The sequence below is a fragment of the Marmota flaviventris genome, chromosome 3 (assembly GCF_047511675.1).
Source record: "Marmota flaviventris isolate mMarFla1 chromosome 3, mMarFla1.hap1, whole genome shotgun sequence".
Taxonomy (NCBI): Eukaryota; Metazoa; Chordata; class Mammalia; order Rodentia; family Sciuridae; genus Marmota; species Marmota flaviventris.
This window is the reverse complement of record NC_092500.1, coordinates 176,739,455-176,765,551: the sequence shown is the minus strand read 5'-3', so window position 1 is coordinate 176,765,551 and position 26,097 is coordinate 176,739,455. Positions and strand designations below refer to the sequence as shown.

At 48.4% G+C, this 26,097-nt stretch overlaps 1 protein-coding gene across 1 annotated transcript in view; it reads right to left on the bottom strand.

Annotated features, from left to right (window-relative positions):
- Positions 1 to 26,097, bottom strand: part of Csmd1 (CUB and Sushi multiple domains 1) — a 1,338,703-nt gene that overhangs the window by 587,798 nt on the left and 724,808 nt on the right. Inside the window, exon 6 of the mRNA XM_071609340.1 lies at positions 14,257 to 14,369. Coding sequence (XP_071465441.1) covers positions 14,257 to 14,369 — 113 coding nt within the window. The remainder of the gene's footprint in view (positions 1 to 14,256; positions 14,370 to 26,097) is intronic.

Genomic DNA, 26,097 nt, shown 5'->3' with positions numbered 1-26,097 from the left:
GTCTTCCGTCAGCCACTGGCTCGGGGGCACGCGTGTGCACGGGCAGGCCTGCTCAGCTCGAGGCTCACAGCTCCCACAGGCGTCTCTAATCATACTCTGTGCCTCCATGTTTTCTTATTTTCCCTTCTTTCTTGACTTTTTCTATTACATTTCGCCTGACATAAGCTTAATTTCAGAATGGCTTACTTTATAAATCTATCTTTTTATTTAGATAGCTTATTATAAATTTAAAAAGATATTTTCACTGAGTTTTTCTGATGTGTGTGGGGTCCCTGAGGAATGAGATTCCCCTTCCCTGGGCATTCTGGTCTCCGCCTTCAGAACTTCTGCTCAGGCTATGGCTTGTCTTTCAATGCTGATTCAGTGGTAATTAATAAGAATGCAGACAACAGTAAATGTCGGTGAGGATGTGGGAAAAAAGGCACACTTGTACACTGCTGGGATTGCAAACTGGTGCAGCCAATATGGAAAGCAGTATGGAGATTCCTCAGAAAACTGGGAATGGAACCACCTTTTGACCCAGTTATCACACTCCTCACTATATACACAAAGGACTTAAAATGAGCATACTACAGTGACATAGCCACATCAACGTTTATAGCAACTCAATTCACAATAGCTAAGATATGGAGCCAATTCAACAGATGAATAGGTTAAGAAAATGTGGCATATATACACAATGGAATATTATTCTGCTATAAAGGAGGAAATTATGGAATTTGCCAGTAAATGAATGGAACTGAAGCCTATCATGGTAAGTGAAATAAGCCAATCCCCTAAAACCAAAAGCCAAAATTTCTTTCTGATAGGCGGATACTAATATATAATAGTCGGGCGAGAGGAGGTGGATAGAAGTTCATTGGATCAGACAAAGGAATGAAGGGAAGGGAGGGAGATGGGAATAGGACCTTAGAATGATATGTGCAAATATGAATAAATGACCAGGGGAACTGCACATCACGTCCAACTGCAGGGATGAGACCCTAGTTAGAGTAAGTGGGGCTCCATGGAGGTAGGTCAACACACACGTTAACTCCATGTATGCTGTCAACACACACGTTAACTCCATGTATTTATGTCCACACACATATCACTGTCATTATACCTAAAAAGAAAAATTAAAAAAAGAAAACAGAAAAGAATTCGTATTTAAATAAAATCAACCTTATGGAGTATTTGAGAATACTAACAGTAACTTATCTTTAAGTTCAGATTGGGGGACTATGTTTATTCTTTATTTCCCTATGTTGTATGGTTCATCTTTATTTAGAAAAATATAGAATACATAAAATGAAAAAGCCATACAAAACACTATATTTATAACTTAAAATAGAAAATTAAAATTTTGCTTTACACATTAAAAAAAATGCTAATTCAGTCTGTAAACAATTAACTTTTTTGGCAACTGCCTTTTTTTTTTTCTTTTTTGGTGCTGTGGATTGAACCCAGGGCCTTGTGCATGTGAAGCAAGCACTCTACCAACGGAGCTATAGCCCAGCCCCAACTGATTTTTTTTAAGTAGTTCAAAAAGGACGTTTGCTGAACATCCAGAGTCCACGGTTATGTCTGCTAATGGATGAACTCCTGTGGGGGGATGGTGCCAGGGAACACTACCCTGGACTGAAATTATACCACATTCTTAGCACTTTATGTGTTTAACCCAATTTTCACCTCCTCTAAGGTCCAGTGCTCTCCTCTGGCCCTTCTCCCACCCTCTCCCAAATGCCCAAGCCCTTCAGCCTGGGGACAGGCACACAGCAGAAGGTGGGAGCAGGCTACACTGTGCATGGGGCTGGGACTGGCAGGAGGAGCCAGGTGATGCCAAGGGAAGGTTTTGGTGTCTGGGAGAAAGAACTGTCTCAAATTAGGTCAACAAGAGGGAGTGGAACTGGCCACATGGCCAGGTGGCCACAGGCATGGACGGACATTTCAGAACAGAGCCCACTCGTATGTGTAATTATAAGGCAGCAACAAAGACCCTCCGATCGACACCTACAATTGCAGTACTTCATCACACCTAGAAACCACGGACTGTAAGCACAGCATTATTTATGTGACACAAAGAAAGACAAAACACTGCCAGATAAACGATCCTCCGCTTGGAGATATCAAAATGTGAAAATATTTACATCTCAGACTCACTGTAATAAAGTGCTAAGGCTCTGCTGTTGGAACAGGAATAAAGGGCTTTGTGTTCATTGCATAGAGATGTTTTCATTGCAGTTATTTGAAATGGGATTTATTATATATGTGTTTTCCCAGAGCTGTTTTTTAAACTAATCTTTTTTGAGCATGACTTTATATTTCTATAAAGTTTATGTTCATCATCTATAAAAACTGACTCAATTTCTAGAGGAACAAAGAAGGCAACATCAATCCTTTAATATAACCAGAAAAAGGGAGAATTTATGAAACTTCAGTGGGTTTTCCCTTTGGTGATTTCAATGCCTGTCATTGAAGCCCTAACCAGCACACCACTGAGGCCCTGCTCCTAATTCCATGAGCACTGCTCCTAAGAACACGGCTGGCCTTGCTCAGCTCCAGGGGCCCCACCTAGAACTGACCACCTTGAAATTAGCTAATGAAATGACCTAGGGAGTCGTCCATAAAGAATCATCGAAGTGAGAACTTTGTTTCAGAAGAAATGGTGTGAAATGGGATTTACCAGGCAGAGAAAACTGCAGATCACTCAAGGGTTTGGAATGAGCAGCGCCCTGAGTGTTAAGAAGTCTGAAGCCATTGGCTGGGACTTAACAAGACAAGAGTAATAGATCTTACGCCAGCTGAGCCCAATGGATACAATGTATAAAAATTTAGTTTTATTAGTAACATATAAAGCAGATGATTTTACATTAGGGAAATTCAGAAAGCAGTGGGTTGAAGAATCTCAGAGGTAAATAGCACTGACGGCTGTCTTCATGCACTGTGGCATCTCCTCTAAAAGCTAAGAAAAGCTAAAGTCAGAATTCCATTTTACTTTAGTATTCCCATAATTAAAATTCTCTTGGGCACTTCTGGGTGTCTCTGAATGGATCAATGAAATCCAAAGGAATTTGTAAACCATTTGTAACACGTTTCTCTTTCTCAAGGTGAGACATCCAACAAATGCATCTAAATTTGATATTATTGTATACTATATAGTATGTGCTTTTTCAAAAACTTGGATTATTTCAGTTATTCCAATAGTGTTTATGTCACGTACAAGGTGAGAGAATGATTGTCAATGAAGCAAATTGTAACACAAGAGGGTTTTCTTAAAAACACAGAATTTTTAAAAGGTAAGTTTGACTTCTAAATAAAGATCACAGTCATACTGTCACCCACCTTAGTCCTGGGACACAGGGATTGACTCAGCATTTCCTGGTGGACCACAGTGGAGGAGAATTCCCACCTTGGAGAGCCACCGTAACTTCTTATCCCAACTTTTATTCTTAAAAGTTGATGGCACCCAAATTATTCCACTTTTATAAAAATTGTCTGAAAGATATCATTATTTTTTACTATCTCAGTAGTAATCTGCTCTAACCTCACAGAATAATGTAGGTTTTAGCAAACAGTTAACCCTGAAGTCCCACAAGATATGTCATAGGCAGGAATAAATCTGCCCCTGAGAACTATAAAGCAAACTGCAGTGTGAAGCACACCTTATCCATGGAAATCCTGGGTAAACTGCCATCCTGGGTGTCATCAGATGCTCACAGGGAGCGACCTGCTTGAGGACTGAGGTGGGGAGCTGGCAGTGCACGGGGTCCTGACAGAACACAGGTCCTTCACCTGTTCTCTTCCAGTGACCTGATTTCTGAGCAGAGACACACAATGACTGGACCTGGAACCCAGATGTAGGTTTACAAAATATATGGAGGTTTGTGACATGAGAAGATTTAACTAGGAAAAGTCTTTAAGCTTAGTTACCACCAAGCTAAGATATGAAGAGTTGTGACATAGGACACAGGCCAGCATGAGGACCCCAGAGACTCGGCATGGTTCTGTACGACACAGAACATCCTGCTTTGTTTTGCTGCCCACTTCAATGTAGTGTAGCCTTGTGTGTGATAAATGCTATCACAGAGTTCGCTCTGGGACATGGCCCGGGTGATCATTAAAATATATTGCTCACTGAAGCTGGGCAGGTCTGACAGCAGCTCCTATGAAAGAGACATTATTGTCTCTCAGGGTTTATATGGACACGTTGGAGACATTCTAAAGGAGACTCTTGGAGCCTCTGGGTGGGCACTCAGTGCTGTCTAGCAGTGACCATTCATCATTCGCTGCATGAAACTTAAAAGTCTGACAACCAGCTCAGATGCACAAGCTGAGCCGCAGCCAGGGACCTGTGTCCTGAGGAAGTGAGGGAACCCTTTGGCCTGCAGGGTGGCTCTGGGTCTCTGTGGAGAGGAGCCCACAGAAGTACTGGTCCAGAGTGTTGCAGTCCACCATGTGGACAGGTATCCCAGCAGCCCACAGCCCGTGGAAACTCCCAGGCAGTCTGACCTCAGCAGAAGGAGGGGCTCCTGGGCTCTTCCTGGAAACTGGTGGTGAAGAAGGACCCTGAGTGAGTGGAGAAACCCAAACATGGGGTAGCAGTCTTGCGGGAAGTAGGAAGCCGGGTGGTTCATTTTGAGAATTCAGTATTTAGCCTAAAATGTAAAATTGGGAGTGAGAAGGGGAGCAGGAGGGAGACCAGCGTGGGAGGTCACGAGCCGGTGACTCTGCTGCCTGAGAAGTTCCCAGTCCCGACAAACAGCAGGCAGGCGAGGTGAGGGGGCAGGACCACCTGCCTACGTTCCAAAGGCACTCTGTCAAGGGGACTCCCCACCACAAGAGAACCGAGGGAGGTGGGGACCATGAGGAGTATGTTTCCCAGTAGGAGACAGTTAAAGCAAGGTGACCCTGGAGAAGACTGCACCCCGTAGTGCTCAGCCAGTGAGGGATGGGGGGACATGCAGCTCTAGGGATAAAATGCTGACTGCAACCTGCCGAGGTGCCCGCTCCCCCAGACACCTGATCCTAGGAGACTGTCCCGAGAGCCTCTTTTGCTGTTGTTGCTGGTGTGCGCTGGGCCTCTGAGCCGTCCTTTGGGCCTTTGAGCGTGTTCGTCACAACCTGAAGCACGTTCAGGGAGCCCCACTCTGTGTGTGTGTGGAACTACACGTGTCCACGCCAGGGAGCCTGTTCCAGGTCATGCTCATCCTTCTGCCACCCCTGGCCCCCACCCCTCAGCTCCCACGTGGCTGCCAGGCACTGCTGCTGTGCTGCACAGGGGCCTGAAGTTGGCATGACACTTCCTGGTAGCACTGGGACCAGGAAGCCAGTGGCTCCATCCCAGGTGACCCCACCCATTGAGCAGCTGCTTCCCCGTTCAGCACAGGAAACGTGACACGGATAATTCAGAGCAATGCCACTTGTACCTTTGAAGACACAGCCAGGAGGTCTGCAGCTGCACGTGGGGCCAGCTTTGGTGAGCCTGCCCTGCAGCAGCTCCCTGACCTGGAGTGTGAAGCCATGGCGGGAGGAAATGCCAGCCTTCCACTGGGGGGTCTCTGTGGGCGCGGACAGCGTGCTGGGCAGCCTCCTCCTGCGTGCAGGGCACACACTGGCACTCCAAGTCCCAAGGCACATGCTTCCCTCGAGATGCAGAGAAGCGTAGTCAGCGAGCCCACAGATGCAGGGTACTGACCTAACACTCGAGAGCCATCTTCAATGCTAAGTGCCATCTATGAGACAAGGTTCGCTTTCCTGTACTTCCTCTTACCCGAACTCCCCCCATCCTCGTTAGTGACCTACCCCCTGGTGCCATAACCCTAAGCCAATCCCAGTCCTTTCCAGGACCCCCTGCTCTGGAAAGCCCTGGGCGCCTTCGACCTCAGCAACCCCATGCTATCCCCACCCGCCTGGCTCTCAGCCAGCCCCCAGCCCTGCCCACGGCGCCACACCTCCAGCTCCAGAGCCCACAAAACCTGAACCCGAACATCTCACGCCCTCTCTCCTCTCTACAGAGAGGTGGCCTTGGCTCGTCAGCTCTGACAAATGCACTTCCCTGTGGCTCTCTGCCTGGTCTCTGTCCTTCAGCTCCCGCTCGCCCACATCTTGCTTTCTCACTCTCCGTCCAACAGTCGCCCTGGCCCCGCTGCCGGTGAGAGAGGGCCTGCAGAGGAGTGGGCTTAAAGTGGGCGAGCTGAAGGGCAGAGCGATCTCCACCTTAATACCACACAATATAAACTGTACAAAAGTGATGCAGCAGGAACCTATGAGCCTCCGAAGCTTCTCTTATTGTTCACGCCTAAGAACTTAGCACCTTCCTGCTGTTGCCAAACACGGATCTGTTTTCAGTAGCTGCGCTGTCCTAAGGTTGGCCCCCAAGCCAGCCATGTCAGCCACACTCAGCGGTTCAGAGAAGGGGAGGTTTTAGTTGAAGTGGCTTGACATATCACAATAAACTTCTGTTGGCCACTCATATTTAAACATACAACCTTTAAATAAATCAATATGCAAAGATGCATGGACTTAAATCAAAAGTCTGGCACAAACTCAAGAGCTCATTTATTCCTTCGTCTGCCTGGGGTGTATGTGTGGGGGTCTTCTTTCAATGAATGAGATGGCGCACTTCTCTTAAGAAGCACATTCTCCTGTTTCAATACCATGAAGAAATCACCCAGGATCCAGTCAGATGCTCACTACGGAAACATAGGCACAGTCATTGCCCTATCCTCAGTTGATACCATAAAAGTGAATGTTTACCTTTATGGTTACTTAACCTCCTTACAGACAAAAGGAAAATAAAGAAAACCTCAGCACCTGTTCACCCTCTTTGACAAAGGAGAGTGGGGGGGGGGTCTAAGGAATACTCAGTGCACAACCAGACCTGGCTGAGGGGACAGGAGGTAAAGATTTGACCCTGCGTGTTGCCCTGGTGGTCCGTCAGCTCAGGTGTGTGCTCCACCTTGCAAAGCAGAGCACAGGATTTGCCAGCCCTGGTGGGCGGGGGGCACCTCCAGGGGACCGGGTCACCAGGAGGAGGTGAACAAGCAGAAGATCAGTTATTAATTTACACAATGCCTTAGTCATCAATGGGACAATTAGTTTATGGGATGGCAGTCTACATGGCCCCTCCAATGAGGTGGTCAGAATGGAAAGCAGACCCCTGGCTCCCTCATCCCAGCACCCTGAGGCCACCTGCTGGTTACAACAAATGGCTCCACCCACACGGGGTGCCCAGGACCCCAGGACTTTCCTGAGCCTCACCACTCCATCCTAGGTGCTCTTCCTGAGCAGAGCCTTGGGCTCAGTCTTCTCTGCCTGCTGTGCTCTCCTTGACCTTCTCAGGCCACTCGCTCCCTCTTAGAAGGGCCTAGAAGTGAGCCCATGAGATGCCCTTTCCCCTGTTGATACTAGAGCTGAGTTTATGGGATGCCAGGGGTTTCTAGGCACCCAGACCTTCACCAGGTTCTCTCTTTACCCTTCCCTGGTCCCTAGGGGGTCACTGTCACCATTTGGTTTTATGGAATAGGACACTGAGATTTGGCAGGGGTGGGACTTAATTCAGGGCCTAGTGCCTCCAGGTGTCCATTAGTTGTTGGACCTGGACCACGAGGTCTGCCTGCAGCCCCACTGTCCGACCCCACAGAAAAGCACTGACGGAGGAGGGAGGTGGCAGGAGGGAGGGAGGTGACACGTGAACCCGCAGCAGCTCCAGGCGTCTGGGCCCCAGGCAAGGGCAGCCTGTGGCTGGAGGGCCGCCTGGCCAGGCCCAGCCTTTCCTGAGCTGGCTGTCCTCCCTTTCCTCTCTGGGACAGTGCAAGTTCCTCTCCACGGGCTCGTTACAGAGCTGCTCTCTCTGCTGTCCCCTCCATCAGGACTGGGCCCCCACTGGCACCTGCTTTCTTCTTGGAGCCTACAGGTCAATCTGAGAAAGGAAAGTGGAGTGAATTCCAGCATCTTCCAGTGCCGCCGTCAGTGGGCTCTCTATTTTGGAAAAATAAACCATGTCTCCATCTCCTCTGACCACAGGGAGGTCACCTGAATGGTCATGTGGAGTGGGAGAGCCAGCCAGCTGGGAGAGCAGAGTGGAGAGGTGACAGACAGAGGGGACAGGGACGCCAGTCCGCGGGCTGCTCTGCCTTCTGCAAGCCTGCGGTGGTCCCACCCCTTCCCATCTCCCCTTCCTGTGCGCCAAGATGTGGCCTCTTCCTCTCTGACCCTCAGCAAGGCCTCCATGTTTCCGGGGATGCTCTAGGCACTCTTGTCTGGCCCCATGTGCGAGAGAATTCAAATTACATCTGTCACCACATAAGCATGGCCACCGTGGTAACAAATATTCATGAGTATTCCATGGATCAGGAACAGAGCAAAATGGTCTAGTCCACCACCAGACAGTATTGTAATAAATGCTTTTAAAAGTAATGCCAGCATGATTGGTTTTTTCCAACAATTATACAATGAAATATGGTAATTTGTCATTTTTTAAAAATTTGTCATTTTTTAAAATTTTTGGAAAATATTTTTCACTGAAGTATGACACTTATAGAAGAAAGGATTCTTAGTATGAGTGACATCAGGTCAACCATTTCTCAGATTCCTGGACAGTACAGTTAGAGGTGTCTGTGTCTGGCTCCTGGTGCTGCTGCCTGCAGGGGCAGCGAGTCCTTCCTCTGTTTTGCTTCGTGTCCCAGGCACGGTGGCGAAGCTGACCCCAGTTTCCATCAATACTGCAGGCATCTACCTGGGTCCTCCCACACACGGGGTCTAGGGAAGGCTCCTGCTCGGGCCACAGGACATTCTCTCTCCAGGGAGGTTGCACAGCTCAGAAGTCCTCCCGCCTGGTTAAAGAAGCCACTCTGAGCTCTCTGCACCACTAGAGATCTCAAGGTCCGGCCAGCTTTCAGGGATGGACCGTGAGGCACTGAGACAGGGAGGCCTGCGTGGCAGAGGCCCTCCAGGCACAGCTCTAGACAAAGTGTCCATCACACTGTTTGCTCACCTCCACGGCCTCAGAACGATTCTGCGAGGCAGGTCTCGCTAGCCTTATGGAGGAAGAGGAGGAGACGCCCAGGTCAGAAAGGTGTTGGCTGATGGTAAGTACTGACCCAGAGCTGAGGCCAGGAGTCAGTGGACTGCAACCCAGAGATGGACCTCTCTTTAAAAATACTGAAGTTGGCACTTGGCAAGGATTTCTTATTTGAGGAAAAAAAGTAGATATTTGGGAAAAGTGATTATGTATGTCTGATTTGATGAAATGACATTTATTAAGAACAATTTTCTTGTGGGGATTTAGCGGGTTTAGAAATAACTTAGAAGGTATAAGTCTACATTTCGCTAATTTATGTGATGGAACAATATTCTGTGTGGTGACCGTCCCGTGTAATACCTCTTTGTGGAAGGGCATGGGCGGTGCCACCACCAGAGGGCAAACCCGGCCTGCTCCTAGTTCTGCAGCCAACAGTCCTGGCCTCAGGAGGATGGGAGCACGTGGGTCCTTCTTTCAGGTTTCAGTTGAGCACCTTCTGGCTCCAGATGACGGTCCCTGCTATTGCCCAGTTATTGTTCCAGACGAAGATGGACATGTGCCTCAGCCTCAGCCTGGGGCTCTTTGCTTTCAGGTAGAGCTCCAGACACTCAGACCCTGAGAAAATGCCAGCATTGGAGAAGGGGAAGGCTTAGGTTTCATCTAACACAGGGTAAATCTGGGAACGTGAAGCTGACACCCAAATGTGTTTTAAGTAACAGGAAAGTCCTCATTTTGTATTAAGTCTTTCACTTAATTAAAAAGGAAACTCAGTACATCTACAGAACTACAACCTACAGAGCAAGCTAATGACTTGTGCTAATACTAGGTTTAAAGCCACTATCAGGTTTCCACTTGATTTATGAGACAGGGTATTCTCAATTTAAATTGGAACTTTATTACAAACACTTTCCTTCAAAATGATTCATCCATTACAGAAACCAATGGGAATTTCATTTTGTTAAAACTGAATTTTTATGAATAGCCAGGTGAACATCTGTAATTTTGAAGCCCAACACTTAGATGCCCATTTAGGAGTAGAGAGTCCTTCATGGTTCAAGATTAATATAATTTTTAAAAATTCATCTTGTGGACATCACAAATGTCTAGATGATGGATTATGCTAATAAGGCAGTTATTTAATTATAATTAATGGTGGAGGCAACATATAAAGAATGGGCTCAATTCTCAGCTGATTTAAAGAAATGATATATCCTACATAACTCTGTCATTCACTAAGAACTGTATTTTTTATAGGTACAGCAGACATTGCAAATATATCTGGTGGCTTCGTTTGTTCTCATGCCATTTTGAAATGACGGTTTTTAGGAATGGCAACCACAGAGCAGGAAGCCTGTCAGTCCCTGCACTCCTGTTCCTGGCATGATTCCATGACATGGCTAAAGAGGGAAAGTCAAAGAAACTGACCCAGAGAACAACGTTCTGGGAGATGAAATTTATGGGGTAAGAAAGAGACAAAAGAACATTTTATGGTGCTGATGATCTGAGCAAGAAAAGCATGAAGTTAAAAAGAAGGTGATATTTGTAGAAACCATAAAATTCCCTGGTGGCATCACGCACCTAGATAACAAAAGAGTATCTCTTCCAGAGAAATTACCAAAGGCTGCACTGGCAGGTGGGAGCCCCCAAGGATTCTCCCAGATATCCCTGAATAATTGACCATCCTGGACTCCAGGTGGCATGGGTGTCACCTTCCCAATATCAAGAGGAAGTGCAGCTACCCTGACTGAAAAGGCAGCAAGCACAAAATGCAGGCCCTTAAATGTCCCCCTTCCCTACGGCAACCAATCAATCATCAATCAATCAATCAATCAAGACTCAGGGTCTCTGACAGAGGAGGACTTGCGGGACAGGATGGCAGCTCCTAGTCTGGAGTTGTCACTGCTACAGCTATTGATGTCCTATTGGTGTCTAGAAGGTTGATCAACCCTGCCTTTCCTCTTTGCAATTGTGCTGGTAGTAACAACAGCAGGTGTCCCCGTCCACGTGTCCAGGAGGCACGGGAAGCGCCTGAGGCTTTCTGGTCTTCAATCTTGGCACAGAACAAAGGGAGGACCTAGAAGAATGGCACAGTTCCCCACCTGGGCGCAGCTGCTGTCTTCCCATCAGCACTTGGACCTCATTTAACAGGACCCGACGACCATTCACCCTTGGCATGAGGAACCTGAGCCTCCCACTAGAAGGGTCAGGAGGGTTTGCAGGGAGGTGATCTTTGTGGACTGGCGGGGACTCTGAGAGGAGCCCCTGCCATCCTAAGCCACTGCCTCTTCTCCTGCTCTGGGTTGCCTGCAGCTTTGTTCTAGAGTCAGCAACAGAGAGTCCCTGGTTTCTTCCCTTCATTAAAGACAGTTCTTCCCTCTTGAGCCCGAAAAATAATTGCGATATCTTTCTGCATAACATTTATTGTTTTAGTCAACTTTCTTGCTCTGTGACCAAAAGACCTGACAAGAACATTTAGAAGAGGAATATTTATTTTGTGGCTCATGATTTTAGGCATTTCAGTGTATAGACAGCCAGGCCCATTCCTCGGGGCTCGAGGTGGGGCTGGACACCAGGGTGAAGGTTGGTGGAGGAAAGCAGCACAGAGCATCACACCAGGAATCAGACAGGGGGAGACTCCATTTGCCAGGGATAAATTATACCCCCCAAAGGCACACCCCAGTGACCCTCCTCCTCCAGCCACACCGCACCCGCCGCCACCTTCGGTTACTACTCAGTTAATCCCTAGCAGGGGATTAATCCAGTGATTAGCTGAAGGCTCTCCTAACCCAACCATTTCACCTCGGAGCCTTCTTGCATTATTTCCTACCTGAGCTTCTGGGGACGTCTAAACCATACACTTATGATGGTGCTTCTCAGCATTCCCACGTCCTCCTTTCAGTGTTTCCTGCCATCCTCCTGGTGGCTCGGTGGAGTCAGCCTCCTTCTTAGAAGGGTGACCCCCAGCCTTCTGAACAGAGTCTGCCTGGGTGTGCTCCAGACCCATGTCCTGTTAACTGAGATCCAAGTGCATGCGGCCATGCTGTCAGGGACACACTCCAGCCAGAACCTGAGGCTTTCCAGCTGGGCCTGGAGACTAGACCACCCCACCCCACCCCTGCCTCCGTGCTTGAGTACTCTTTTTACTTCTTTTAGACTTGGGCACAAATTTTCTACTCCCCTTTCCTCATATTTATAAAATCAAAGTGCATACGTTGTAATTATATACTTTGGCTATATGGTACTTAAATAAATGTATGTTTTCATTATATATTTAATTATACATCAATTGTAGATGGTACTTTATGCATATTCTACTTTAATTATGTATATACCTATTTGTAAAAATATGTGTTGGTTCTAAAAGTGTATGTGATGGCTGGTACATTCAAGTTATTGCAATTTTCTGCCAACCAGTATGTTTCTTAAATATGCCAGTTTGGGAGCATTTTTAAATGTGATATTCTCTACTTTTCATATTTCTTCCTATCACAGATCCCATGCCAAGGCCACTGTTGCGATCTGAGGACTGATACTTAGGCATCTGTCTTTGGTTCAATGCTGAGTAACTCACAGGGTCTCCTGAAGAGGAGAGCCAGCACTACTGACCCACCTGGCCAGAGGACCATCAGACTACCAGCATACTAAACCCTGACCCTGACTCCCCCATGCTGGGGGTCACCTTCACACAGGTGCACTGGCACAGAGCAGGCTCAGATGGATTCCCCCCAGACTGCAGGGGATGTTCCTCGTCCACCCAGTCTGCATTGGTGCCACCTCACTGCCAAAGTGTCCCTCCCTCACTCATTTTCTCTTAACTACCAGAAGAGGTGCAGCCTCAAGATAAAAACATTCCAAAAGGAAAGATGTGTCCTGCATCCCTCCCAAATCATGAGAAAGCACCTCAGCCTCAGGACAGTGCATTTGCAGCCAGAGGGGGAAAGGTGGGAAGTCCCTGGCACCAGCAGGTGAAGGACAATGTCCTTCTGAGGTCAGACACATTTTGATGAAGCAAGTTGCCCTGGATTCTAAGTCAGGCAACGCTGCTGGTTCACCTGCCCCCGCAATGGGTGGCCAGGGAAAACCGCTGATCTCCATGGCTCTCCCCCACCTGCATTTCATCCCCTAAAAACACTTTTATTCTCCTATTTGTACAAAAGAAAATAATGAAAGTATGTTATATTTTAACCATTTCAGACAGGAGATGCGCAGACCAACTGCTGACAGTTTACTAAGATCTCCACAAGGAGGCGCCGTGGCTTCCCTCACACTCTGGCTTTCAGGGAAGTCCACGCCGCAGCTGCCTCTCTGACTCACTCCTGTCTGCAGTGTGAGGGAGTCTGTGTTTCCGGGTTGGGTTACCCTGGTTTCCAGGCATCACACTTGACTCCTGCCCAAGGTCAGGATTTAATGGCGGGCAGCGGGGAGTTTGAGAGGTTTGCCTGGGAGGGGCATTATGTGCTGAGGACAGTCATGTTATTTTTATTTGCAAATGCAAATGGAATGGTTTTCCGTGGACCACTTAGTAGACTGGATCTTCTTGGCTGTATTAATGAGGATTAAAGGTTGCTGGAAACGTGGGCATTGATATGCTGCTGTCCAGGTCTAAACATTGGGAATCCGATTCCAAGAGGAATTTTCAGTCACACTGCCTGCTGAGGACCAACGACTGTCCAACTGTGCTCAGTTTCAACAATCCCAGAACCTCATCTGAGATCCACAGTATGTAGGGAGTCAATCAGGTACCTGGGTTTTGCAGTATGAAGACCTCTTAGGGCTGAAGTGAGATCATGATGCATCTGCATGTTTTCATACAACCTGTCTGCTCTACCACTCTTGGTGTGTGAATGAACACAATGTCCAGGCAGTCTGGATATTTCCTGGTTATGCTTAAATACTTAAAATTAATGCCAAAACATACTTATTGACTAAAATTTACCAACACTTTCAGCAAAATAAGAAACTACAATTCATACTGTCATAGTACAAAAGATTTTCTATGGAGTTGCTGGTTGCTGCCCATAAAATTTCCAAACTTAACTGCTCTTAATACAGTAAGAATCATGATGGACACCACTGAAATACAGAAGACAGTGACAAAGTGCTTTCAAGTTTATTTATATCTCTTTTAGCATCTTTAGCAAGGTGCTAAAATTTTTAGGGTTAGAAAGGACAACCATGCCTTCTGTTTGTATATATGTATATGTATGTATGTATATATATATTTTTTTCCTTTTAAGCTGGAGCATTCTTACCTTGAAACTGAGCATTGAAGCCCTTGCGCCGATGGTTGCTATCGGATGTGAAATGCAGCCGCAGCCAGTTCTTGCTACTGATGACAGGAGAGGGAAGGTTCATGCCCGTGAGCCTACAAAAGAGAGAGAGGAGAAAGGTCTCCCTTTAAAAAACACAGAGAAAATGTCCTATACCTAAATCGTACTTCAAAAGTGGATTCTGTTATTCTTTTTTGCGATGGCTAAAACAGAGGTGATCTATTAGTTGCCTTTAAAACTTAAAATGATTTGGATAGCTTTATCTTTGCCCAAATATAAATGCTAAATTTACCCTTGATTAAAAGGAAGCTTTCAAAAACATTTGACATTTTGAATCTTCCTTGTTAATGATGAATACATGAGAAGACATATTTTCAATCTCATGTCATTTCCTCAGGACCTTAATCACAATGAGTCATTAAAAGAAAAAGAAATAGGCAACTGATAAGACTCTCCTTTCTCCATCTGGACACTCCACGGTTCTATTAATTTGGAGTCGGCTGAAACACACTGTTTATCACGTGTGGTAGGGGGCCATGTTTCCCACGTTCCATCTGCAGAATCTGCAGCCCAGGCCTCTCCCACTGACATAAAGGAAAGGGTCATTTAGAAGATGGATGACAAGAACTGTCAAAGAGATCTGAAATGGAATAAAATCATGTTTTACTAAAGTAGTGTATTAATCTTTTAAAAAGGAGATATGATCCATCTCTGTTCTCTGTTTAGAGTATCCAGCCAGCTCCCCAACGCCCAGGTCAGCTGTCAGAAACACTGGAGCCCTCCCCTCGCCCCGTTGACAATGTCCCATGCTTGCAGAGGAAGAGAAGCCTCTCAGGAATCATGGCCCTGTGCCTCAGAAGAGCAAGAAACGCCCTCAGCAGGGCCAGGCTGGAGCACCCCTGGAGAGCATACCCCAGCATGATCCTGTTCTGGCTCTGCCGTGTGCTGGCAGAGGCTCCAGAACTTTGTTGTGACACTTAGTTTCCCCATCTACAAACTGGACATGAAAATCAGTCACCCCTCGATATCCACAGAGGATTGGGGCTCCCCCTAGGCACCAGAACCCATATATGCTCAAGTCCTTTATATGAAAAGGCACAATATTTGAACATAGCCTACACACACTGTGTTTGAATCATCTCCAGGTTACTTATGATCCCTAAGAAAATGTGAGTACTTGTTAACATGTAAATACTTATTATACAGTATTGTCTAGGGAATACTGACAAGAAATGAAAGTGTGTACATGTTTGGTACACATGCATGATTTCAAAATATTTTCCATCTATGGATGGTTGAACCCGTGGGTGAGGCCTGAATGTCTACATGAAGGAGTTGGAGAGGTTTCGTAGATGCTCACGAGACTGGACGCAGAGCACACTTTTCATGCTACTGGACTTAGATGGTACATGCACTATATAATTATGCTGTATCTCAATTGCCAAATCTGTTTTCAAAATGATGCTTATTAGCGTAGATGATCCGGAACGGATGGACCAATCTGCTTTTAGTAGAAACCTGGAGAACCACGTGCCCTGGAAGCGCTGGACTGGAAGCACACATTTGTGTGGTCAAGGGATGCCTCATTTCTCTGCACAGGATTTGCTGGAAACCCTTTAGCTGTGGGGAGCATTTCCTACTTATTCCATTACCTGGAGGAAAAGCAGTCAAATGACATAGGTAGTCAAGCTTTCTGATGTCAGGGTGCTCGATTTCCACTGCCAATCTCTAAATGTGCACGATCCATTTAAAGTTAAAAGTCAAGCCTTGACTGTAACCAATTGCAACCGTGTTTATGTCACTGTGTGAAGGAATCTGCAAGAGGAAACAGTGCTCAGACTGGCCTATTTTCTGGATTTGTCTGCTACTAGGGTGACAGCTGGACAAAGCCGACGCCAAGACATGCATCACCTTCTTTCCCTATTGAGATTATGATGCTCTTTCTATTGGTCTCAGGCCCCCTCCACTAACACCAAGAATGTCTGCAGGAGAAGTCAGTCTGGATTCAAGAATCCCCAGCCTTCCCAGCTCAGCTTCACTTTCATATGACCTGTTTATAACTGAAATCAACTTCTACTCTGTTGTTGTTTATGTTTTTCTCAATTAGATTATACTTGATGGTTCTAATCACAAAAGCTAGGTGGAACTAACAAGGTTGGCACACACAGCCTCTCTTCCCCAACCTGACTTTCCAAACACCCCACACAGGAATGTCTGTTTTGTGTGAGTCAACAAACCTTTCTCTCAACAGGGGCCAGGTAGTGGGTATTTTAGGTTTTGGGCTGTGGATGTGACTCAGCACTAGAGAGTTTGTCTACCATGTGCAAGGTCTTGGGTTCATCCCCAGCACTGCCAAAAATAAATAAATAACTGAATTAAGTATTCTAGGGCCTGTGCTCACTCGGTCTCTGTTGCAACTGGTCAACTCTACTGTACTCCTTCAAGAGCTGCCTCATGATGGGTGTGACTGTGTTCCCACAGCACTTGTTGACATTGACACCTGGATTTCATATCGATTTTCTGTGTCACAAAATATTTATTACTTTTTAAAATGTCTTCACATCGAGTTGAGAATGTAATAACTCATTCTGAGCCTATGGGCTAAGCCCAGGGGGCAACAGCTTGTGACCCCTGGCTTGGTATATAAAGGCCATTCGTAAAATTACAGAGTGGAAAGAAATTTAGATGGTACATATCAATCTAATGAGACTAAATCATCAGAGTAAAAGGCACAACTTCTTCACAGATTCCTCTCCTCTGGAATCAAGCATGAGGACTTGTAACAATTATGTAATTCATTTTGCATGGTTGGAACCAAGCTGTGCCAATGAGTCCTATTCCAAAGGAGATGAATTTCTTGATTTTCACTTGTGAGTTAACAAATAATCGTGCCCACTTGGGGATGGGGTCACTCTAGACAAGGCCTCTCCTTAGAAGGGCACTGTCCACAGGACTGGGGTAAGGTTTGGCTGACTTTCAACTCAAAGATTCTGCTCTGAAGTCAACTATTCTTTCACTGAAAACCAATGTAAAGGAAGTCGATTAGTCTGCACCAGGAGATGATTCGGGAACTTGCTCAGCATGCGGATGACTCAAGTAAGACTTAGAGGGGGAGAACTCAACAGCAGTTCTCTGGGCAGGCGTAACAAGGGCCTCGGGCTGCCCACATGCTGAGGCCCTGCTGCCCAGTCCATGAGCACCACGCCTCACCTGCAGTTCAGACAGGCAAGGGCTATTCTGACTCTTTGGTGGGCCCAGTATAATCCAGGTATCCTTGAGGCTGAGAGGAGGAAGCGGAAGGCAGTCATAGAGGGGCCTATGCAGAGAGAGTCAGGCCGCAGGCCTCCACACCACTGCTGGTGGCAAGACAGACCTGGGAGGGCCACAGGGGCCCCACTGCCCTTCTATGCCAGGGGCTGGTGTCCTGCAAGACCTGTCCAGCCCTCGAGGGCAGTGTTTGTGTTGGTGTGAGCTACGGGGTCTGTGCTAGCCATGGGCAGTAGGCGAGGAGCAGCTGATCTTGTGTGTATCTATCTATGAACCGAGGCGATAGGTGCAGCTTTTCATGTCAACATCCTTCAACACAAACAGAAACCCAGATAGGATCTTCCAATAAGTATGTCCTATTTTTCATTCTTAGGCAGTACTGAAGAAAAGGAAATATGGTGGGACATTTCATTACTTTATATCTGTAAAGAATCTTGCAAAATCAGTGCAGTTGAAACCTTCTCTGTAACTATCTGGGATTGGAAATCTACGATGGTCGGAGGGAGTTTCTGACAGGGCCTCTAGGGTCATTTTCCCACTTCATTTTTTTTTTCCTTCTTTAATTTTGGTGCTAGGATTGAACTCAGGGCTTTGCATATATATTTTTTAAGTCTACCGAATTCGTTTTTTTAATAAATAAATATTTTTGGAAGTGAGACAGGTCAACATTCGGGAACTGATATGAAGACACAAAGCAGAGACATTCCGAGGACAAGTGAGGACATCAGGGCGGGTGTCTGTCACTGTCTTGGTACATGGGCTCACAATCTCCTGTCCTCAGGTACAGAAGCAGATGATCACCTGGGAAAGAAGGTGGCCTCTGGGACAAGGATACCGGGCTCCAGCTGAGTGTGGGGTGATGAGAGGTGCACCTAAGTCCAGGGAGAGCACTTCCCGGGTGGCTGCCCAGCTGTCCTGTCCCCTGAGACCGGGGCCAGGAAGCCTGAAACGCCCTGCAGGGAGAGGGCCGTGCTGCCCTGCAGTGCAGCCTGGGAACTGGCCGCCTCACCGTTTTCTCATGAGTGCCAAATGAAGCCACTCTCACCACTGGCAGATTCATCTTCCACCAAAGGATTCAAGAGGGCTTGGCTTCTGCTAGGAGTGAGAATACATGTAGGACCCCTGGGGTACTTGAAGTTAGACGACCTGCTCTAGCCCAAACAGCACAGCCTAGTCAGTCCCACCTTCTCCAGGTGGATAGCCGCGGATCTGAGGAGCCTGTTTGTAGCAGTCCCCTGGGTCACTCCTCGCCCAACTGTCCTCAGCCTCGCTGTGGCGAGTGGTTCCCCTGACAGTCTCAGCCCCTGCCTCCGTGACTCATGCAGTCCACCAAGGAACTCGAAAAGTGAAGAGACAACTTGAGACGATTTCCTAAACCGCACCTGGAAATGCTAAAGGTTTGTGAAATTGGTCTGTTCGAGCACTTCTGACATGACGCCAAATTACTTATATTTTTAGAAAATCATCATAGAAATCACAGGGACTCTCCTCTGCATTTGAACCTTTTTATGATGAGTACGAAGCCAGAAAGTATCAGTACGATTAGGGCAGACTTGAAACCACTCCACTCCCTCAGGAGACTGAGAGATTCAATAAACCCATTACTTCCAAGAGACTGACGACTGTGGAACTGGGGGGATATCTCACAAAAAATGCAGTATTTTCCCCTGTGTTCCTGTGGATGTAGGATTGAGATGACTCACAGTGTGGTGTCTCATGCATCTGTTTTGTTAAAATTAAATAGAATATTCTGATCAAATGGAGAGTTCCAGAAATGTCATGTTTCCCATGGGGTGTCATCTATATTACAAGTGAAATCCACGCTTATGAGCCAGAATTGGGTTTTTGAGACAATGCCAAGCCTTGCTCTAGACCTCAATGAAAATAACCATGAAAATGAAGCTGGTTCTTATCTTGTGCGAACATGGAGAGAGCTGTGAGTGTGTGTGCACACAAACTTACACCTGTACACACATACGGATACACACGCACATTTATACACACACTTGTGTATTTATGAATATTCTTAGAACTCCCGTCCCCAAGTTCCTTGCACCCATGAGCATGTTACCCCTTTGGGGAAAACATCATCTGTAAGCACAAGAACAGCAGAGCACTCAGGGCATACTTCAACGCCACACAAGACTTGTGTGGGGACATTCTGGCTCTAAGTAAGGGAAGGCGTCCTGTGAGCCTCTCCTGTTCTTGGTGTGGGCTTCTCCCTACCTCTTTCCTCAGCTCACTCTCCTCCATCACTCACCCTCACCAACAGCTGCGCTTGGCCCTCTCAGGACTCAGCCTTCACCTGTGGTGCCTCGGGGAGTCCTTGCAGCCTGCAGCTTCTCGTGCCTCCATCTCCCCTCCCTGCAGGAGGGCTCCCCGCAGCCTGGGGAGCAGCACGCCCCTCCCCAGCCCCTCACTGCCCTGGAGATCAGTGGCCCCTCCACCTGCCAGCCACTCCCCATCACGTCCCTGGCTTCCTGCGTCTCCTTCACACCCCACATTATGGCTGTCTACTCGCGGAAGCCGGGCCTGACCTCCACGTGAGGGTGAGGCTGCTCCCCTCTGCTCTGTCCCTCTGGACATCCTGGACTTTCGCCTGCAGGCATTTTATAAGCAGTGGTGGCCTGGCTATTTGGGGGACTGCTTGATGGTAACAGCCCCTGTGAACTTGAAGCCTGCGCTCTCCCTATCTCCCAGCATACAGCAAAGCGCAGTCCACACTGGGCTCACCAAGTTCCTTCCAGGTCCTGCTGCACAAAGCGAGAAGGACCATATTGTGCTTCTCGTGTGTGGTGGACAGGGCCACTGCTGGACACGCCCTCCTCCCTGTGGCCCTGAGTGGAGCACAGCTGGAGCAGAGCCCTGGACCTGGGCACTGTGCGGGCTCTCTGCAGGAGAACCCAGCTCCTGTCACACCCTGCTGCACTCTGAGGACCCGTCCACACTGAACGTGGAGTGAGTGGACACCTGGGGTTAGTGCCTAGCCACCCTGATCCGATGTCCAGCCTAGTCTTACCTTAATTCAAGAAGCCTGCATCTCACCTACCCCTGAAGTGCCCTCTGTACCCGCTCTGCTCTGATCGGCACCATGCACTTCCACAGTGACTGAGTCCCTCTCCAGCTGTTGGTGCTGGGATGGTGGGTGGCTCTGACCGCAGCTGTGAGCACTAAGGGTGCTGCTAGTGACACTGACTCTCTTCCCTGCTTGACTCAAGCTCATTGCTGCTCCATAGTCACTTATCAATGCTCACCCTACTTTTGCTCAGAACGCAAGTTCCTAAAGCAGCAGTGATGCTCCCTGTCCTGAAAACCCAGAACATCAAGAGCATGCAGCGCCATCTTGTCCCCAGTGCCAGGGCCTCCACCCATGAACGTGAGCAGGGCAGCTCAGTGCTCCCTCTGTCAACACGAATATCTGTGCAGTGGGAAGAATGGTGCAGAGCTCAGGTGGCCCAGGGGGAGCTCCTTCTGATTTGAGGTGGGGAGAACAGACCTCCTTAGAGATGAGGCAAGACTCCAGCTCAGACTTGAAAGAACATCCAGATGCCCCAGGCTTTCAGAAGTGAGGTTCAGGGATTAAGCCAGAGGGCAGGTGGGGCAGAGCCATTGGGGAGGGCCTCCTGAAGCTCAAGGACTGGATGCCAAGGAACCTGCCAGAACCCCACCCTGGGAGAAGCCTCTGACAGACCAGGGACACCAGGAGAGGTGCACAGGCTGCGCTGGCCACTTCTCCAGGGAAGTCCTGTGGCCTCTGTGCACCAGAGTGGCAGAAGATGGAGGCCAAGGCAGCAGGGCTTAAGACAGAGAACAGCCTCTCTCTGCTGGCCTGCAGAGTGCCACCAGCCCCTCCCCGGCCTCAGTGCTTCCAGGAAGCTCCACTCCAGACAGGGTGTTAAGATCATCGTTGCCACGTCCTGATCTGGATCCAAGCCACCCACTTCTGAGGCTCCATTTGGTGCCATGTCCTGGTTCCTTGCTGTCTGCAAAGACAAACACCAGAAGTTCCCCAGGAGAAAACACCCTTTGCCTCAGATGATACTCAGCCCAAAGAGCTAGCAGCTGGCGTTGGCTATGGGTGAGCATTCATAGACTGTTTTATTAAAAGAACAAAGACAGTGTCTACAGACACATGAATTCCTATAATAACTGTAGAGTCAATACTCCAAGTCTGACAATAAAGACAAAATGCAAGATGCCCCTGGACATCTGAGTCCCTGACATTTTCATCTTTGATATCACTTAAGCAATACTTATTCTTTAGGGCACTGTGCAAATATTTTCCCCTTAATCTTGGGGTATTTTGAAGTTTTCTCCTAGCTCATTTCAGGAGTCTGAAGTGGGTTGCCTCTCTGTTGGTGAACATCTCAATGTACTTCATGCACCTGTGCCAGAGACTGGTGAGGCCCCCACCATGCTGCTGGCAGTCCCGTGGCAGCAGGAGAACTGTCTCTGCTGCCACCACTGAGGGGCCAGTGGACAGCCCAGGAGCCTCTGCACCTGGGGTCACTCTGGATCTCCTTACTCTGCATCAAAAGCTGGCCCCTGCAAACACAAGTCCACCTGTCACAGGTACCTGCAGACCTCAGGGTGCAGGGCACAAGCACTGCCACTGGGAGACTGCTACTCCCGGGTGGCATGATTTCCACCTGGGCTCCATCTGGGCTCCTGTGTCTTAAGTGCCCACCTGAGAGCAGCTCACCAACATGCAGGCCTGCCCTCCACGTGCCCCACAGAGGGGACCCCTATACACAGGCCCTGGCCTCCTGGTACCCACAGAGGGGCAGCTCATCCACACTCAGGCCCTGGCCTCCTGGTACCCACAGAGGGGCAGCTCGTCCACATGCAGGCCCTGCCCTCCTGGTGCCCACAGAGGGGGCAGCTCCCCCACCCGTCGGCTGGGAGCTGGGAGCTCCACACTCTGGGTGGAAGCCATCTGCCCTTGTCCATCATGTGCACATCTCCGTCCCTACCTATACCATAGTGGATTGGGCTGAGCTGGGTTTACACATAGCTGTGTCCCCTCCAATACGATGGCCTCAGGTCTTGCCTGTCACCTAGACTTGAAGGCCAACCTCTGTGTCAGTGATGGCACACACCCCTGTTGCCAAGGCAGGGCTGGCCCCTTCAGGGTCCTCTGCAGTGTCACACCCTCCAGGTGGGGACGCAAATGTCCACCTCACCGCAGCATCCCAAGCTATGGCTGACCTTATGCACGTGCGTGTGTTTGCCTGTGTATCTCCACCTCAGTATCATCTGTGTTGATACCTTGGCCATCTATGCACATATACAGAGGTCCACAGATGGATAAACTAGGTAGACGACATACACATGAACCATACATGTGACCGACCTGGCTGACACTTCCATAGAGGTGCAAAGATCATACATACGATGTAAACCTACACAGATGAAATAGAAATATACAACACCTATCTTCCTGTGGATATGATCTATGTATGGTACACTTGCAGACATACAGGGACATATACATTCTTCCATCTGTGCACACATTCTGTCAAAAGTTTGAGAAGTGTCCAAGCGGGCCAGCACTGTTGCCCTGTTTTGAGGGCAATGTGCCTCATGGAGTTGGGTTTCAGGAGCTGAAGTGGCTCCGGTGCTGAAGCACCACCTGCACTAGGTGAGCAGACCTGTGTCCCTGGCTGCAGGCGGTCACAGTGGGCCTGGTGGAAGCCACAGGATCAACAGGGCTGTGCAACAGAGGGCGTGGAGGTGGCTGTCCTGGAGGGCGTCTCACCCACAGCAGGACCGTGGCAGGGACTGGGCTGCTCAAGACACGGCGCTCCATCCTCCGGACAATGAGGGGGTGGAGTCCCGCCCAGGGAGTACAGTGATTTAGGGACAAGCCAAAGCAAGAGGTCCTGAAGACAAAGCAGAAGGAGCCAGATGGGGGTAGGAGAATTGGCCCGGCAGCAAGGGGCAAGTGGTGTCTCAAGACAGTGGCTGCCAGCACAGGGACCTGCAAGGTGGCCAACTGTGACATGCTGAAGCCATCCTGTGACAGAGAGAAGACCAAAGGCTTAGGAGGACAGTGTGCCTGACTGCCTTGTGACAGCTCAGCTGAGTGTTGCTGAGACACAGACCATGTCCATATTGCAAAGGGGGTGCATTCTAGGTTGATCTAGGGAGGAATTTCTTCCAGTGATTCTGCATGATTATTGCACATAGGAAATGTAGTTCCCATCAATTCTTCCTGAAAGTTCCCATCTTGGTATGAACAAGAACATGAAGCAGCAAGAGAGGATGCAAGGACATTGGAAAGCCCCAGACCAGCGGGCACCCACTCGCAGCAACGGAGCCCCCTGCTCCAAGGCCCAGGTGGGAATCTCAGCACTCTGTTTCCACTGCTTCCAGGGGACAGAAGTTTTCAGGGTTGTGTCATTGCCCCTCTAGCCATTCCAGCAGAGATGTACAATTTCCTTATTAGTAAGTAAGCCAAGCCAGGGTATCACACATTACATACACCAAGAAACAGCTAGGCTCTAAACCCTACCCACAACTGTCGAATAAATACATTATTTCCTTGAATCATATTATCAAAACGATCCCATAGGCTTTGGGAAACACAGGTATTAGAGAACAGGGTCTTTACGGAGCATCCACTGGGGTTCACTGCTGGCAGGAATCTGCCATAAGTGGTGGGGTAAACAGCAGGCACTGCCAGAGCAGAATGCAAACAGCACACATGCCAGGTGTTCCTGCCCACCACCATAGGGTGAGGGTCTTCACAAAGCCTGCCCAGAGATGTCAGAGCCCAGGGAAATAATTAAAGACAGGGATGCCCCTTGTTGATAATCAGAGCAAAATCACTTAAAGAACCATGAATACTTTTGCTTTCTTTTTGCAGAGGTGCCAATGGGACCATGCCACCTGATGGCATTTGCTACACCCATTTGATCATAGTGGGATTCTTCCTGCAAGATAAGCTGCAGTCCAAGAGCTCATTCAGTTACAAGGAGCACAAGAAAAATGGGAAATCTGTTAAAAGAAAGTTTCTCCAAACTGGATTAAAAAAATCTATCAAATGTAATGCTAAAAAGCATCCCCTGGAACAACGGATATTATGGGTAGATCAGCTTTTAGTTCAAAGTGACGTCCTTGACTATCTCTTTCTCCCACAATAATGAGTAAATATTACAGAAGGAAAAGCAAGGATAGGGAAAGTCATTGAAATTAGTCCCCAAAGAGCTTCTAATACTCTAAATGCTTTCCCACACAGATATGTACAATTAGACATAAAACAGTGTGTCTATTTTCATGCCATTTAAAAAATCCACTTTTTCTTCTTAAGAAACTCTATATGGATGCATACAATAAGGAACCCTGAGCACTATACCATGGGGTGATTATACCAGTGTCCTAGCATCTCAGCTTGATCTTATTTCTGATACATTTTTGACACATTTACAGTAAGTGACCTTATAATGAGCAAGTTTTGCATCCCTACACCTAATTCCTAGCATCAATTCCATGAAGTAAAATTTATGGATTGGAGGGGATGGTGCTTCTTCAAGACTTTTAAAAATACTTATAGCAAAACTGATCATTCAAAAAATTAAGCTCTGCAAAGAAGCTCTGGAGGGTCCTCCGTGAGCTTAAGCTCTAGCCTTTCAGAGCCTCTTCTTTAGATCCAGCTCATTGGCCCCCCGTGACCATGAGAAGCGGGTGCCATCTGTGTCCTCATTTCCAGGCATGATTCAAAGTTCTTCCCCATGTGGCTGGAAGAGGCAAGTGGGATCGGCCACCGGCTGTCACCACAACCCACCTGGGTTTTCCCACTTCTGTCCCGCTGGGTGACTGAGTAGCACCAAGGGGAAGAAACATGTCCCCACCCCCTACTCCTGTAGCCCAGGAAGCTGCAGGGGCAGGGACTTGGTGTTCCATTGAGTGAAGGGACAGGAGCCAGTTCTGAATCCCCTAGGGAAGGCAGGAGGGTGGGAGGCCCTAGTGAAGGACGAGGGCACCTCCTGCTTCCTGTGTCCCAGAAAATACCTGTGGGCCTCATGCTAGCAGGTGGCAGGAGAGCCACCTCCTCCCTCTGCTCTTGCTTTGCCCATTGCTGGGCACCCACAGCTCTGAGGTGACCCAGATATGAGTAAGACTAAGCAAAGGCCAGAGGGCGACAGGCCGAGAGGTGGACGGCTTGGCACTCAGCAGTTACAGCGTCACCCAGGTCCACCGGTGAGCACCTGCAGGGTCTCCAGGTCTGAAGAGAGGCTTCCAGGATGGCGTCTGACTCCTTCATTCTGTCATCGCCTTGGCAGGTGCTGGCCAGGTGGCTTTGTGTGCGCCCCTCGTTGTAAAGGGACATCTCCTCTTCTCCTCCAGGCTTGGAGGGGGCATGCAGCGTATGAAGGAGCTCAGCCAGCAAGGAATATGAGCTGCTGGCCCGCAGGCCTCAGCACCCGGGACCCGAGTGTCCACCCCAGACCTGTGTGTGCCCCTCACAGCAATCCTCCATCCTTTGTCTATGTCATATCCTGTCTTAGCAGCACGTCCCCGCTACTGTGAATCATGAAATCTAAACTGGATGTA